The sequence below is a fragment of the Mobula hypostoma genome, chromosome 13 (genome assembly GCF_963921235.1).
Source record: "Mobula hypostoma chromosome 13, sMobHyp1.1, whole genome shotgun sequence".
In the NCBI taxonomy this organism is placed as follows: Eukaryota; Metazoa; Chordata; class Chondrichthyes; order Myliobatiformes; family Myliobatidae; genus Mobula; species Mobula hypostoma.
The window spans coordinates 43,175,539-43,192,235 of NC_086109.1; the positions used below are offsets into that span (position 1 = coordinate 43,175,539).

At 39.6% G+C, this 16,697-nt stretch overlaps 1 protein-coding gene across 11 annotated transcripts in view; it reads right to left on the reverse strand.

Moving 5' to 3' along the window:
- Positions 1-16,697, reverse strand: part of ppfia4 (PTPRF interacting protein alpha 4) — a 774,853-nt gene that overhangs the window by 108,860 nt on the left and 649,296 nt on the right. For all 11 annotated transcript variants that reach the window (XR_010020122.1, XM_063065583.1, XM_063065586.1 and 8 more), the window contains exons 5-7: positions 15,524-15,640; positions 3,493-3,714; positions 178-324 (exon numbers count right to left, since the gene is read on the reverse strand). Coding sequence is in view for 10 of the 11 variants with exons in the window: in XM_063065583.1 (XP_062921653.1) it covers positions 178-324; positions 3,493-3,714; positions 15,524-15,640 (486 nt within the window). In the remaining variant the exon portion in view is untranslated. The remainder of the gene's footprint in view (positions 1-177; positions 325-3,492; positions 3,715-15,523; positions 15,641-16,697) is intronic.

Consider the following 16,697-nt stretch of genomic DNA (forward strand, 5'->3'; position numbering starts at 1 on the left):
TGGAGAGCACAGCAGCATTTGACAATCCACCTCTATCTATAAAACTATCTGGAAATTGCTGAAGTGTCTACTAAAGTCAAATTCAAGTTTGTTGTCATATGTAGAAGTACCTGTATATCAGCATGCTAAGCAAATACTCATCTGCATTAACATATTTATCAACTACAAACAGGTTACCTGGCGATGCAAAGATTCTTTATTAGCAAGTTCGCTTTCAAGTTTGTCGTTAAGATCATGAACTGAAGTGGACTCTCTTTGTGCAGCTAGATAACGTTTTTCAAGTGTTGTAATCCTCTCCTCCATGTCTTCCTTCTGTGCCATTGCCTAAAGACAACAAAATGAGAGCTAAATGGAAAAGTGAAATGCAGAGTAAAACCATCAGTCAGCCTTTGCTTGGTTAGTGGCAGCCTGAGGAAAAGAGTTGACATTTCAAGCCTCTTGATAATTAAATCTGCAGCTTCAGCAGATCATAAAAGGGAGTTGAACAAGCTGAACTGCTCCTCGGCCGTGTACTTTGATAAGAGAATTTTCAAAGCACCATTTAAAGAAGCCTAAATGATCAGCACTGAGAGGACCATACGACTATAGAAATAGTGGATGCAGTAATTGGTCATCTTCTAAAATATCTGTAGATTATGAAATGATTGCTGTAGATTGGGAATGTCAAATGTAAACCCATTGTTTAAAAAAGCAAGGAGAGGGAAAACAGAGTATTACAAACCAGTTATCCCAATCATCAGTAATAGGGAAAATACAAGTAAATTATAAAAAATATGATAGCAAGACTCACAGAAAATACTACTGGGATTGGGCAAATCCGAAATGGATCTATGAGATAGAAGTATGTTTGATAAACTCACCTCAAGTTTTTTTTAAGGCTACAACTTATCTAGTAAATAAAATAGAACCAATGGATATAATTGTTTAGATTTTCAGGAGGCCTTTAATAATGTTTGACATAGAAGGTTAGTATGCAAACTAAAGGACATGGGATGGGGTGGGAGGGGGTAACGTACTGGCACAAGTTGAAAATTAATTGAGAGGCAGGAAACAGAGAGTAGAAATAACTGCAACTTTCTTATGGTGGCTAGTGTGACATGTGGTATATCACAGGGATCAGTGTATGGGCCCCAGCTATTCACAGCCTGTATCAAGCAACCAAATGCAGCATTTTTAAATTTGACAATGGCACGGAAGTGGGTAGGGTTGTAAGAAGGATGCAAAGGGGCTTCAAAGCAATTTAGACAAGCTGAGTGAGCAGATAAAGTTGAGTGCACTGTGCACATTGGTTGGAGAAATAGGAAAGTAGAGTATTATTTAAATGGTGATAGACAGAGAAATGTTAATGTACAAAAGGACTTGAATGTCCTTGCACACCAGTTGTTGAAGAAAACATACATGTGTAGCAATCAGTTAAAAAGACAATGGTATATTGGTCTTTATAGGAAAAAGGTTGTCAATACAGGAGCAAAGATGTCTCAGTACAATTATACAGGGACTGAACTAGGAGTGTTGTATACAATTTTATCCGCATGACCTGACGTGAAGCTTGATCCACTGACTCCTGGGATGACAAGGCTGTTGTAGAAGGAGAGATCTTCACAAGAATTTAGAGCACAAGTAGGGGTCTACTTGAAAAGCACAAAATTCTAACATAGTTGAACTGACAGAAGACAAGGAGGATGTTTCCCTTGGCTTGTGGGCCAAGAACTAGAGTCAAAATCTCAAAATGCAAGTTAATAACTGAGATGAAGAGAAATGTTTTCACTCCGAGGGTGGTGAACCTTAATGTGGTATGGTGGTCAATTCGTCCAGAATATTTAAAGAGGACGTAAGTTGATTTCCAGATACAAAGGGCATCAGTGGGTCATGGGAAGAGGGGGAATATATTGAGATAGATTAGCAGTGATTGCACTGAATGGTGGAGCAGTCATGAAGCACCAGATGTCCTGGTCCTACTTGTGTTTTTCTTTCTTTTCTACATCTCTTTGTGTGATTTTGCTAAGTGTTCATCCACATCAACAACTCTGAATGCACATTAGATAAAAAGCAATTCAAAAACTATGATGTCCGTGGAAGTTTCCAATATCAGTACATTTAGTCAGAGAAGAGCTCTGTCATTATCAAATATGCTCCCCAAAAGCACTGACTTGTTCAATTGATATCTGATTAAAGTTTGATGCATGTAATTTTCATTTTGTGGACAGCCTCAAAAGTTAGGATAACTTTTCAAGCACAAAACACTACAATTCTTCTTTTCCTCACTCCGAACACTTACCTCTTCTCACCTGCCTATCAACCCCACTGGTGTCCCTCTTCCAGAATTGAATGGCTTGTCATGTGAAGAGTATTTGATCACTCTGGGTCTGTATTCACTGGAATTCAGAAGAATGAGGGGCGACCTCATTGAAATCTATCGAAAGGTGAAAGGCCTTGATAGAGTGGATGTGTAGAGGATGTTTCCTGTAGTGAGAGAGTCTAAGACTAGAGGACACAGCCTCAGAATAAAGGGGTATCCTTTTAGAACAGAGATGCAATGGAACTTCTTTAGTCAGGGAGTAGAGAATCTGTGGAATTCTTTGCCACAGGCAGTGTGGAGGCCAAGTCTTTATATATATTTAAGGCAGAGGTTGATAGATTCTTGTTTGGTCAGGTCATGAAGACAGGAGATTGGGGCTGAGAGAAAAATTGGATCAGCCGTAATGAAATGGTGGAGCAGACTCAATGGTCCATATGGTTTAATTCTGCTCCTATATCTTTCGGTCTTATGGCCTCTCCTATCAGATTCCTTCCTCTCCAGCCTTTTACCTTTCCTACCCACCTATCACCTTCTAGCCATCCTCCTTCCCCTCCCTCCATCTTTTTATTCTGGCGTCTTCCCTCTTCCTTGCCAGTTGTGAAGAAGGGTCTCAGCCTGAAATGTTGATTGTTTATTCATCTGCACAGATGCTGCCTGCTGAGTTCCTCCAGTGTTTTGTGTGCATTGCTTTAGATTGCTAGCACCTGCAGAATTTCTCATGTTTACACATCTACTGAATTTGAACAATTCAATTCAACCTGAGAATCAGTTTCTTTTCACTTTTTGGTAAAGGGAGCTTTCAATGACTGGTGACACCAGTACTGCTAGCTTTAGCCCTGGTATTTGAATGATGGACACTTGAGTGGCAAGTTCCTGTTTTGATTACACTAACACAAAGTATGAAATATGAGCTGAAAATCCAAGAATCGTATTATTCATATGTTACTATGAAGAGAGGCATTCTTCTCATAGAAATGGCAAGAATGCAAGTAGATTTGAAAAGATTTTTTTTGCTGTGGAGAAACTAGATATTTACAAAAAAAGCAACAACACTCCTACTGGAAAAATTGCAAGCTATTGAGCAACTTGCATAGATTTCAGATAAAAATATATATTATTGTATAATTCAGCGGTAAATGAAAAATGATGGAATGACAGTTGATTAAATTGATTTCAATGTGGTCACATCTCACCTCCCTGATGTCTCTCTGGTACTTATTGTTCATCTCCTCAGATCTGATCAGATCCTTCCTGGCTGTATCCAGTTCTTCCTCTAGCTCTGCCACACGTGCTGATAATGAGGACAGGCGGTCTTTCATCTGTGACATTTCAAAGTTCTGTTTCTCGAGCAAATCCTGCATCTCCACAACCTGACTAACCTCATCATTGGGATCAATGGAACCATTTGAAAGCCTCTGCAAGGATAACAGCACAACAACAGATATAACAGGCATCATGTTCTACATGTACTCATCATCGGGATCTGTCATCATCGTAAGTTCTTTGACCATTAAAGTGAAATATAAACTACTAAAACAGCTTCATTTTAGCAAGTGCTTACAGCAATCTACTCAGGCATATTTAAATGGTCCTTATTGAGATGGGTTCTAATATAAGTGTGGATTCAAATTGATCTGTGCAGCTGAATGCTTATTGTTATAAAAGGGCAAATAAGTTATGACAATGATATCATATAAATGTCCCAGATAATTCTGCACTAATTAAGCACCTCAAATGGAAGAGCTGATGGGGTAAGTAATAGACTACATGCTCCTACAGTGCAATAAGAAGTCCATATCATTTATTCAAAAGTAGATGTACAAATACAATTTACAATGATGACCTGTCCTCTGCTGTAACAGAACACAATTAGTCAAGTTGTAAGAAATTAATACAGAGAACAGGAATATTTGTGAAAGTACTTTTCAATAAATATAAATGTCAAATGTCTCAACAAGATTCACAGTAAATGTTTGTGGGTACCATGTGAAATTGTTATAATTTGAGGCAATTTTCAATCCATCTACTTCACATGGCTGGTGATGATAAAGTTACTGAGGCATTTGTGCCTGTCATGCAAAAGGCCAACAAAGCAATTTTGTTCCTACTGCCCATTAGGGAGATTTTTTAGTCAGTATAAATAAAATCTCCATTGTCATTGAAATATAAGGTGCCTCAGATTTCTGGTAAAGGCAACAGCAGTTGCTTTTAACAGTGATCTACTCTAAGCTTTCTAACCAGCAAAGGTACAAAATAGACTATCAGAGCCAGTAACTTAAACAGAAATTTCCCTGTTCTATATTACAAATAGAACAGATTCAGGTTTGTAATAAGTTATTATTAAACTCCTTCAAGTTAATGGCCTTATTATTCCAGCTGTTGTTCAGAATTGAGTTGTTCTCAGGTCCAATCTCTTGACTGCCTGCTGGGAATTTCACAGTAATATTTCTCAGTAATCTCTCAATGTAGTTGTAGTTGAGAAATTATTAACAATAGGCATTCCATAAGTGGTTATAAAATGTTGCTAATTGGTTAACTGTGAATAAGAACCAAAGATCACAGTGCAGAGCAGTTGAGAAAAGATGAATCTAGTTTAGGTTTCAAATACCCAAGAAGTTACTCTTGAAACTTGCAAGGATCTAAACCTACTAATGGAAAAGGGATGAACTTAAATGGGAGTGAGCAAGAAATAATATAATGCAATAGGTGCAATTTTAGAAGAAAATGTATATTTTCTTAATTAATACTAGTGTAAACTTCTACTTATGCCAGGACTGCTTACTAAGGGGGAGAGAACGTCGACAGTCCCTTCTCCTTACTAACCTTCAAGCAGTTATGAAATTCAGTAACTAAAGATATACAAGTATAAAACTAAATAATAACCAATTTGCCACCTCCATACACCTCATGTAGACACATGAGAAAGAATTAATGAAGTTACTTTGCATTTAACGTCAAAATTATACCATGAGTAATTTGTCTTTTCCAAATATAATTTGATCTAATATATGAAAGGCAGATGTAGATCAATAATATTCTAAAAAAGAAATAAAATTAGGATAAGTGCTAATTAGAGTCAATCTCCAAGAAAGAAATTTAAAATCAGACTGTTTACAACCACTAATAGTTCAAACAACAGGTTAATTGTAACTCTTAGGGCTATACAATTAGTATATAAATAGATAATTCAGATTTCCAGCATCCAAAGTATTTTGCTTCAATACATAAATAGATCTCTGAATGACAAAAGGTGAACATGATGCATGCAATAGTTTCATATAGAACTGCTGTTAAGATTAAGATACAAAATACACTAATCTAGCTTTTTTGACATCTCTTTCCACATTTCATAAAAATCTGTTTTAGCCAGCTAATTTGCATGAATTTTCCATTTATAGTGAAATCAACATGAAGCATGTAAAAATAGAATCAACATTGCTTTCCCTAGCACCTCTCTGCATTTTTATTACTTCAGTTAAAATTAAAATGAACCAAATCAAAATGGACATATTCAAAAGATGCAAATTCTATTAAGCAGAACTGATAAGATAGAAATACAATAATATGTATGTATTTCTATAGTAGATTATCTCCTTTTATTACATATGCAAACGATTTTTATTGAAGTACATATTTTTAAAGAGTGGTCCCTTAGGATAGGAAAGATGGCAGACATTTAGTAAGCGGGATGAAGATGAGTATGGAGTATTAATGCAGTATGGGGTAGCATAGTAGCATAGTGGTTAGCACAACACTTTACAGTATCAGCGACCCGGGTTCAATTCCTGCTGCTGTCTGGAGTTTGTGCATTCTCCCAGTGACTGCTTCTGTTTCCTCCAGGTTCTGTGGACATTGGGAGGTTGGTAGGTTAAATTGTCAGTTTAAATTGGCTCATGACTAAACAAGGGTTAATTTGGGGGTTGCTGGGTGATGTGGCTCGAAGTGCAAGAAGGGCCTATTCCACACTGTATCTCAATAACTAAATAAATAAATGATCAGCCTTTGGGACCTTGAGCACAGGGGGGAATTTTGACCAAAAGTCTTGATCTCCTTCGAATTAAATCAGGGCATGACTTGCATCAGCTGATGACTTCCATCAAGCGCTGGTTTGCTGTCCCATACATACAGCTATACCTGCAACAAATTCTGATTTTAAAATCTGAAATGGGGTTTGAATTTAAAGCTGTGGGCTGAAAACTGGAGGCAAGGGTGTATTGTCCGTGTTTCCCTAAAATTTCATTGACTGAACCCATCTATAAATGGTATTCTCAAAATTCATGCAGATAGTGTTAATACTGAAAAAAGATCATTTTAAAAAATGGGCTATAGCTTATTTTACATCAAGGCTAAAAATACTGGTCGTGGTGACCTTCACTTAGTGATACCCCTCATCCCTGCTATTCACGGAATTAGTTGGGCACAATGTGCTGGGTTGAAGAGCCACTTGCTATCCTCTACTGTATGATGTTCCATAGCAATGAGTTCTCTCAAATCAGGCACAAGATTTTCTCACTGGTATAGTACGTTTTCATCAGAACATTGATCAAATCCCAATGTGAAAACCAGGCAAACCTTTTACATAAAACAGGGTTGAATTTGGTATTAAAAAATATTTTATCAAGGTGTCTTTATGATGGCAGCAAAAGGGAGACATACCCTCCATCCTTTAAACTGTATCTAAGTTTCTCTTCAGAAGTTCAGTATTAGTTGAACTAAGCCAGTTTCCCAAAACCCATTTACCCTTGGCTCTCCAGCTAGTTACCATTTGGCCCCATGGGACAGACGGTATTGTCCCTGTGCAGCCTGCACTTTCTCTCTGTGACCATGTGGGCTTTAGATGACCAGGAATGAACATACTCGAGATACTAGAGACTCTTGATGCTGGAATCTGGAGCAAAAAACAAAGTGCCTGAGAAGCTCAGCATGTTGAGTAGCATCTGTTGAGACAGATAATTGTCATTCAGAGATGTCATATTGAATGACAGAGCAGACTTGCAGGACAAATGGCCTACTCCTCTTCCTAAATTTGATGTTCTATGAGGACAGACTTGCTGCAATTGGATCTCAAAGTACAATTGGTTGGGAAAGATATTGCTGGTCAGGTCCCCACATCCAGAATCATAATCACGGGTTCTCAGTGTCCATACCTACCCACTCTATCTTGTGACCAAATCAACCCAGGCTTCAATCTCAATAACTTTTGCTAATAGTGTGGAAGTTCCACCCCCAAAATTTGATAGTTGTCAAAATCAACCAAAAATAGAAATTAATTTTAAAAATTTTCTCTCCTTTATTGACATACAGCATGGAACAGAACCCTCTGGCCTTTCGAGCTGCACCATCCAGCAATCCCCCGATTTCATCCTATCCTAATCACAGGACAATTTACAACGACCACTTGGTACGTCTTTGGACTGTGGGAGGAAACCGGAGCACTGGAAGGAAAGCCTCACAGTCACGGGGAGAACGTACAGGTAGTGGTGGGAATTGTACCTGGGTCGCCTGTACTGTAAAGCGTAGCACTAACCACTACGCTACCATGCCGCCCCTATCCCAAGTGCAGTTCAATAAACCTCATCTAAATATACAGGGCCTAAAGCACTAAGGTGCTGCACCAGTTAGAAACCGCACAGATCCAAACATTGCTTTCAATGCATAACTTCAAATATGTCAGTATGCCTGGGACCTACACACACTTGATGCAGGCACCAACTGCTGATTAAATGGTTAAATACTGGTGTTTCTGGTAAAATTTATGAGAGGTGTGCTAAAGCGAGGTTGAGTCAAGGATGGAAGCATGCCAGTGTGAGGCAAAGTCGGGGCATACGCATGGCAATGCTGGGGTGAGCAGAGCACAGCGAAGTCGGAGTGGAGGAGATGCAGACTCAAGGCCCGTCCACCTAAATGGAGTGCGAGGTTTGTTCGATCTAGACGCCAGGCCAATTCGGAAAGGTCGAGTACCGATCGAAACATGGTGGCAGCGTCCAGGCCCAGTATACATCGATGTGACAGGGCCCAGGTTCTAGTGCAAGGACAACCTGATGTTTTGACAATTTAAACACAGGACCAGGTGGATTGAAAAGGCAGAGTGTCAGGATCAGAGGTGAGGGTTGGGCCGGTTCTACTCACTGGTCCACAACATTTACTCATCTGAACTAAGCCTGAGGCTGTAGCCTGCTCTAGTTGCTCCAGGCTCCATGTCTGAGGACTCTGTGACATTTATGTGGCTCTGTGCTGAACTGAGCCTGAGGCCTGCTCCGGGCTCTGTGTCTGAGGGCTCCATGATGTTTACTTAGCTCTACACGAACTGAGCCTGAGGCTTGTTCCAGGCTCTGTGTCTGAGGACTCCATGACAGACATTCCACCCTGCAAAAACTCATTTCAGGGAGGTAGTACCCCCGCCCCCCCCCGCAACCCCATATACCCGCCACCCCCCCCCCCGGTTGACCTCCAAGGGTGTATGTAATACCTTGTTTTGTGATTTTATCTAATCTGTAAACCAAGTTGGGTATATGCAGAAAATATGACATTAAAATATGTACTTATATTATATTATATTATCATGGAGTCTTTTTTTTATTCTACCACAACTTTAAGCAAGTCTACAGGGAGGTTGGCCTCATCATGTAGGACATCAATAGCGTAGCTCCTTAGCAGCTAGCCAGCTAGTTTAAATAACATTAGCTATGCTAATGAACGAATGACAACTGTTAAACTCACCTCAACATGTCTTTTACATTTTAACCCACCATGGGCAATAGAAAAGTCACTGTTGCAAACGGTGCAGCAAGCAATACTGTCATTACTTTTGAGGTCGACTGTAAAGCCTGCCCACAGAGAAAACTGATAGGTCTGCTTAACATGAAGAGAGACCAATCAGGATGCTCTCTCTCACTCTCACTCTTCCTCTTCCTCTCCCTCTCAAAAAAGTCGATTTCCAAGATATTGTATACAATATTGTATATAATTTGCGGGTGTCAGGGAGCTGCTATCAATATGCGGGAGACTCCCGGAACTTCCAGGAGAGGTGGGATGTCTCCCATGATGTTTACTCAGCTCTACACGAACTGAGCCTGAGGCTGTGGCTGCTCTGGGCTCTGTGACACTTACTCGGCTCTACACAAACTGAGGCTTAGGCTGTGGCCTGTTCTGGGTTCTGTGTCTGAGGGCTCCATGATGTTTATTCGGTTGTACACGAACTGAGCCTGAGGCTGTAGCTGCTCCAGCTATTCTGGGCTTTGTGTCTATAGGTTCACTTTTGTTCTGAACACTATTTGCTTACTTTTAGCGTTTGCATGATCTGTTTTTTCTTCTCTCTGCACACTGGCTGTTTGACAGTCTTATTTTTATATGGGTTCTTTTGGGGTTTCTTTGTTTTGTGACTCGTGTTGGGAGACTAATCTCAAGGTTGTATAACGTATACATACTTTGATAATAAATGTACTTTGAACTTTGGAATACGATTCCAGGGATAAAGTTCTAGCCTGCTCAACCTCTCCCTATGACTCAGGCCTTGGAGTCCTGACAACATACTCATTAACCTTCTTTGTACTCTTTTCAACTTAATGAGGCCTTAAATGGATAGAGGCCACTCGGACTGTCAAATCTACGCTGGCGCCAGGTGTGCCAATCCTATGGAGGAACAGCACCTTATATTCCGTCTGGGTAGCCTCCAACCTGATGGCATGAACATCGACTTCTCTAACTTCCGCTAAGGCCCCACCTCCCCCTCGTACCCCATCTGTTATTTATATACACACATGCTTTCTCTCACTCTCCTTTTTCTCCCTCTGTCCCTCTGACTATACCCCTTGCCCATCCTCTGGGTTCCCCCCCCACCCTTGTCTTTCTCCCTGGACCTCCTGTCCCATGATCCTCTCATATCCCTTTTGCCAATCACCTGTCCAGCTCTTGGCTTCATCCCTCCCCCTCCTGTCTTCTCCTATCATTTTGGATCTCCCCCTCCCCCTCCCACTTTCAAATCTCTTACTAACTCTTCCTTCAGTTAGTCCTGACGAAGGGTCTCGGCCTGAAACGTCGACTGTACCTCTTCCTATAGATGCTGCCTGGCCTGCTGCGTTCACCAGCAACTTTGATGTGTGTTGCTTGAATTTCCAGCATCTGCAGAATTCCTGTTGTTTGCCAATCCTATTGGTTACATTCCCCTTTTGTTATAAGTCTATAATGTAATTTTTATTTTCCTGTTGTACAAGTGGAGCTACTGTCCCAAGTCTGTCCTCACAGTTATATTTTCACATCTGACGAATATGTATTGAATAAGTCTATGATCTATTTTTAATGACAGTGTTTGAACTGTATAGAATGTTGCAAAGTCTACCAACCACTGTTCAATGATGAGATCTATGGCAGACTGACAGAAGCAATTTCACAATAAATGCTAGTCTGTCATTTCATCAGGATTTGAAAATGAATAAGGTGCTATGAATTAATTCGAAAGTGGAACAAATTCACCAGAGTGGAGAAAGAAAGGAAAAAATAACCAATCATGGAAAAGCACACTAAAGAACATCAGAAAGAAAGAGCTGTGTGTGAAACTTTGTGAAAGCACAGATAAATCTGCAGAGAGAACAGGAAAGATTTTCAATGCTCTAGCTGTTTCTACAACTTGAACAGGCTGTCTGATTTGCTTTATTATGAACAGAATACAACACAAGAAACACTGCAATCCCCTGACTGCCACCATAGTGCAACTGACCAGAAGTGCTCCAAGCGCTGCGGGAGAATTTACTCACTGAGGCAACGTTGAGCTGTGGCGGTATTGACAAAATGCACACTGGCAGCTGCTCTTCTTTGTTTAAAATAACATTCAAACATATAAACAACTAAACTCATCATTCCTGTGAAGTCAGCACAGGGATTCACAGAATCCATGGGTTTAGGGGGTAGGAAACCAACCCATATGCATGTGGAAATATGGTGAAAATCCAACAATATTTGCATATCTATACAATTATATCAATATACAGTCCCCCATGTCTGTAAAATGGATGCTGGTAGTTGTAAAGGAATAAAGCTGTGAAAATGAGAAACCCTTGAAACCAGATAAAATACCTAAATAAATATTTGGATGGTATAGAAATTTATAATGACAAACTAAATTTAAATGAGTATGGGAAAAAGAGTACAGAAAAGAAAATGAAAGAAAATACAAGAGGCAGTACAGTATTTATAAATATTTGCTTATAAGTAATATTTTGCTTTGGATATTTTAATAATTTAATATCAATTAAATGAATATAATTCAAGTCAATTTAGGCCCAAATATTATTGTTAACTGCAATGTGAATGAGTCTAAAACTAAAAAAAATACAGACTTTAAGACATTTAATGAATATCATTTCAGTATCTCATTGCATATTAACAGTCCTGACAGGCTCTGGAAACATCAATAACACATTGATAAGTACAATAGCTGCACACGTTCTTTACCCATGGAAGAACAACATGTACGTTTTCAGAGTAATTAGTTAATAATTGCATTGTAACTGTGTGATGTGGAGTGAATTAAAATCACTCACTGTAAGTGAATTAAGACCACTGGCTATTGAGTTTGATCGATTGAAGGCCATCCTTAAAAGTTTTGACATTTGTTAACAACAAAGTCTCTTGATTTTAGCTTTGCAACACTAAAGAGTAAGAACACAAGATTGTGAAAATGGTTATAAGGAATTACAAGAGAAAATGATCAACTATACCACATATTTATAAGCAAAATTTAATTTAATGAAATGAAAATTTATTTGTACCTATCCTGCTTATCTTTCTCCTCACTGCATCCAATAACCTGTGCCATTTCAAAGTATTTTGTTCAGATGTCAAAGTTGTTTATTCAAGCATTTATATACAGCACTTTTTTTTGTCTTCCCGACCTATTACATAAGAAGAGCTCCATACATCTTATAAAATAGCAGTTTTCTAATATTGAACTGGTTGAGGTTCTGAACTGGAAGAAGGCCAAATTTGAAGAAATGAGAAAGGGTCTAAAAAGCGTGGATTGGGACAGGTTGTTCTCTGGCAAAGATGTGATTGGTAGGTGGGAATCCTTCAAAGGGGAAATTTTGAGAGTGCGGAGTTTGTATGTTCCTGTCAGGATTAAAGGCAAATTGAATAGGAATAAGGAACCTTGGTTCTCAAGGGATATTGCAACTCTGATAAAGAAGAAGAGGGAGTTGTATGAAATGTATAGGAAACAGGGGGCAAATCAGGTGCTTGAGGAGTATAAGAAGTGCAAGAAAATACTTAAGAAAGAAATCAGGAGGGCTAAAAGAATACATGAGGTTGCCTTGGCAGTCAAAGTGAAGGATAATCCAAAGAGCTTTTACAAGTATATTAAGAGCAAAAGGATTGTAAGGGATAAAATTGGTCCTCTTGAAGATCGGAGTGGTCGGCTTTGTGCGGAACCAAAGGAAATGGGGGAGATCTTAAATAGGTTTTTTGCATCTGTATTTACTAAGGAAGCTGGCATGAAATCTATGGAATTGAGGGAGTCAAGTAGTGAGACCATGGAAACTGTACAGATTGAAAAGGAGGAGGTGCTTGCTGTCTTGAGGAAAATTAAAGTGGATAAATCCCCGGGACCTGACAGAGTGTTCCCTCTGACCTTGAAGGAGACTAGTGTTGAAATTGCGGGGGCGCTGGCAGAAATGTTTAAAATGTCGCTGTCTACGGGTGAAGTGCCGGAGGATTGGAGAGTGGCTCATGTTGTTCCGTTGTTTAAAAAAGGATCAAAAAGTAATCCGGGAAATTATAGGCCGGTGAGTTTAACGTCGGTAGTAGGTAAGTTATTGGAGGGAGTACTAAGAGACAGAATCTACAAGCATTTGGATAGACAGGGGCTTATTAGGGAGAGTCAACATGGCTTTGTGCGTGGTAGGTCATGTCTGACCAATCTGTTGGAGTTTTTCGAGAAGGTTACCAGGAAAGTGGGTGAAGGGAAGGCAGTGGATATTGTCTACATGGACTTCAGTAAGGCCTTTGACAAGGTCCTGCATGGGAGGTTAGTTAGGAAAATTCAGTCGCTAGGTATACATGGAGAGGTGGTAAATTGGATTAGACATTGGCTCGATGGAAGAAGCCAGAGAGTGGTGGTAGAGAATTGCTTCTCTGAGTGGAGGCCTGTGACTAGCGGTGTGCCACAGGGATCAGTGCTGGGTCCATTGTTATTTGTCATCTATATCAATGATCTGGATGATAATGTGGTAAATTGGATCAGCAAGTTTGCTGATGATACAAAGATTGGAGGTGTAGTAGACAGTGAGGAAGGTTTTCAGAGCCTGCAGAGGGACTTGGACCAGCTGGAAAAATGGGCTGAAAAATGGCAGATGGAGTTTAATACTGACAAGTGTGAGGTATTGCACGTTGGAAGGACAAACCAAGGTAGAACATACAGGGTTAATGGTAAGGCACTGAGGAGTGCAGTGGAACAGAGGGATCTGGGAATACAGATACAAAATTCCCTAAAAGTGTCGTCACAGGTAGATAGGGTCGTAAAGAGAGCTTTTGGTACATTGGCCTTTATCAATCGAAGTATTGAGTATAAGAGCTGGAATGTTATGATGAGGTTGTATAAGGCATTGGTGAGGCCGAATCTGGAGTATTGTGTTCAGTTTTGGTCACCAAATTACAGGAAGGATATAAATAAGGTTGAAAGAGTGCAGAGAAGGTTTACAAGGATGTTGCCGGGACTTGAGAAACTCAGTTACAGAGAAAGGTTGAATAGGTTAGGACTTTATTCCCTGGAGCGTAGAAGAATGAGGGGAGATTTGATAGAGGTATATAAAATTATGATGGGTATAGATAGAGTGAATGCAAGCAGGCTTTTTCCACTGAGGGAAGGGGAGAAAAAAACCAGAGGACATGGGTTAAGGATGAGGGGGGAAAAGTTTAAAGGGAACATTAGTGGGGGCTTCTTCACACAGAGAGTGGTGGGAGTATGGAATGAGCTGCCAGACGAGGTGGTAAATGCGGGTTCTTTTTTTAACATTTAGGAATAAATTGGACAGATACATGGATGGGAGGTGTACGGAGGGATATGGTCCGTGTGCAGGTCAGTGGGACTAGGCAGAAAATGGTTCGGCACAGCCAAGAAGGGCCAAAGGGCCTGTTTCTGTGCTGTAGTTTCTATGGTTCTATGGTTCTGTTAGTGCTGTCTTGGGAAATTAAGATATAAACTGCACTAGTCCATTTTTCTTGTCATAATAAGATGTAACTGACAGGTTAAACTTCATTTCCCGCCTACGCTGTCTAAGGAGACATATGGTTCAGTTCTAGTCTATTGTGGCTGGTTTGGTACTTTATAGCATTATGTACCTTTTAAAAATAGCTCCATGAACACATACAATAATTTTAATGAGCCATCTGTTTTTTTTTTTCTGGTGTTATTTGACCTACGATTTATTTTGCTAATGAACAACTATGCAAATGTCCAAGAGCTTCTAGTATTGAAGGGCAGGGAGGAACACATACATTGCGCCAAAAGGAATTAACATGAATTCCCTTATGTTCTATCTTTGCATTGAGCACTATTTCAAATCCCATCAATAAGGGAATTTTTGAAGAATTTCTAATTAGGAGGAAAGGACAAGGTATTTTCATCTGCTTCTTTAAACTCTTATGTTATGAACAGCATAACAAACAAAGGAAGTCAGTCATGAATTGGAAATTATCTGGAAAGTGATATTAATGTCTTTTCTGTCATAACTTCAATATTTTCACTAATGAAAGAAAAATGAATATATTTATTGGTGTTTCACAAATGCTATTATAAAATCATATTTTATTTAAATCCTAACATGTTATATTCTACAAATTACCACGCTATTAATGGCTAAATTGATTACTGCAAACAAAGTTATTGAAACTGATTAGTGCTGAGTTGTCCCTATAGACATTGTGATAGCTTTCAGAGAACCCAAAATTGGACATTTTTAACATTGATAATTAACTTTCATGGGCTCATTCTTATGCTGACTAAGCAACTATAATTTGTTTCCCTTGAGATTTACTTTTAAATGATTGATGCAAATCTTTGCATGGCAAGTTAATTACAAATTCATGTGAACATGCCTATGATGAACTATTAGTGATACTTCGCATAGTTTTACAACCACTTGGAGAAACAGAAGCAAACATGCACATCGGGTGTACTTGCTCAAATATGAAATCATAGATTACGCCCAAGTTATTACTGCTAAAATGAGCTACCTTCCACGTTGTCTTCAGAGCAGCTTCTGTGCTCTCTGAGATGTGCAAATCTTCTGGACCCTCACCGGCAGCTGTTTTCCTGTGTGTGTGTGCAGTCTGTTGTCTCAGTACAGTCATCTGTAAAAAAGTAAAATACAATAGCAGTCTCACAACGAAAGACAATTAACAGTAAATGTTCAATGCAAATCTCATATTGCGCCACTTTCAGGCATAAAACTACAATGTGAGAAACTATCAACTCAGTTTCAGTAAAAGGACTGTGGTAAAGTTAAATGTTGCACACAGCATTATCAGATTACACTGATCTCCTGGACAAAGACAATGTAAAGATACCAAGAGAGGAAGCATACTCATCATTATTTGCAAGATTAATGAAACATTAAAGTAGGTTTCAATTTATCTGCCTGACCCAGGGGAATGAAAGAGGACCAACAGTAGCTGTTGATAGGTCAAAACATTGCACTTTTGTGCTGTTTCCATCTCATAACTTTGCAGTTCACCTATCTTCTGATTACCCCTTCAAGTTACAAAGACAATGCTGAGATGAAGGAAAGGTTAAGTCAAGTCGTCAAGTCACTTTTTATTGTCATTTTGACCATAACTGCTGGTACAGTACACAGTAAAAATGAGACAATGTTTTTCAGGACCATGGTACTACATGAAGCAATACAAAAACTACACTGAACTACGTAAAACAACACAAAAACTACACTAGACTACAGACTTTTCCAGGACTGCATAAAGTGCACAAAACAGTGCAGGCATTATAATAAATAATAAACAAGACAATAGGCACAGTAGAGAGCAGTAGGTTGGTGTCAGTCCAGGCTCTAGGGATTGAGGAGTCTGATGGCTTGGGGGAAGAAAGTCTTGCATAGTCTCGTCGTGACAGTCTGAATGCTTCGGTGCCTTTTGCCAGATGGCAGGAGGGAGAAGAGTTTGTATGAGGGGTACGTGGGGTCCTTCATAATGCTGTTTGCTTTGCGGATGCAGCGTATGATGTAAATGTCTGTAATGGCGGGAAGAGAGAGCCCAATGATCTTCTCAGCTGACCTCACTATCCACTGCAGGGTCTTGCGATCTGAGATGGTGCAATTTCCGAACCAGTCAGTGATACAGCTGCTCAGGATGCTCTCAATACAACCTCTGTAGAATGTGATGAGGATAGGGGGTG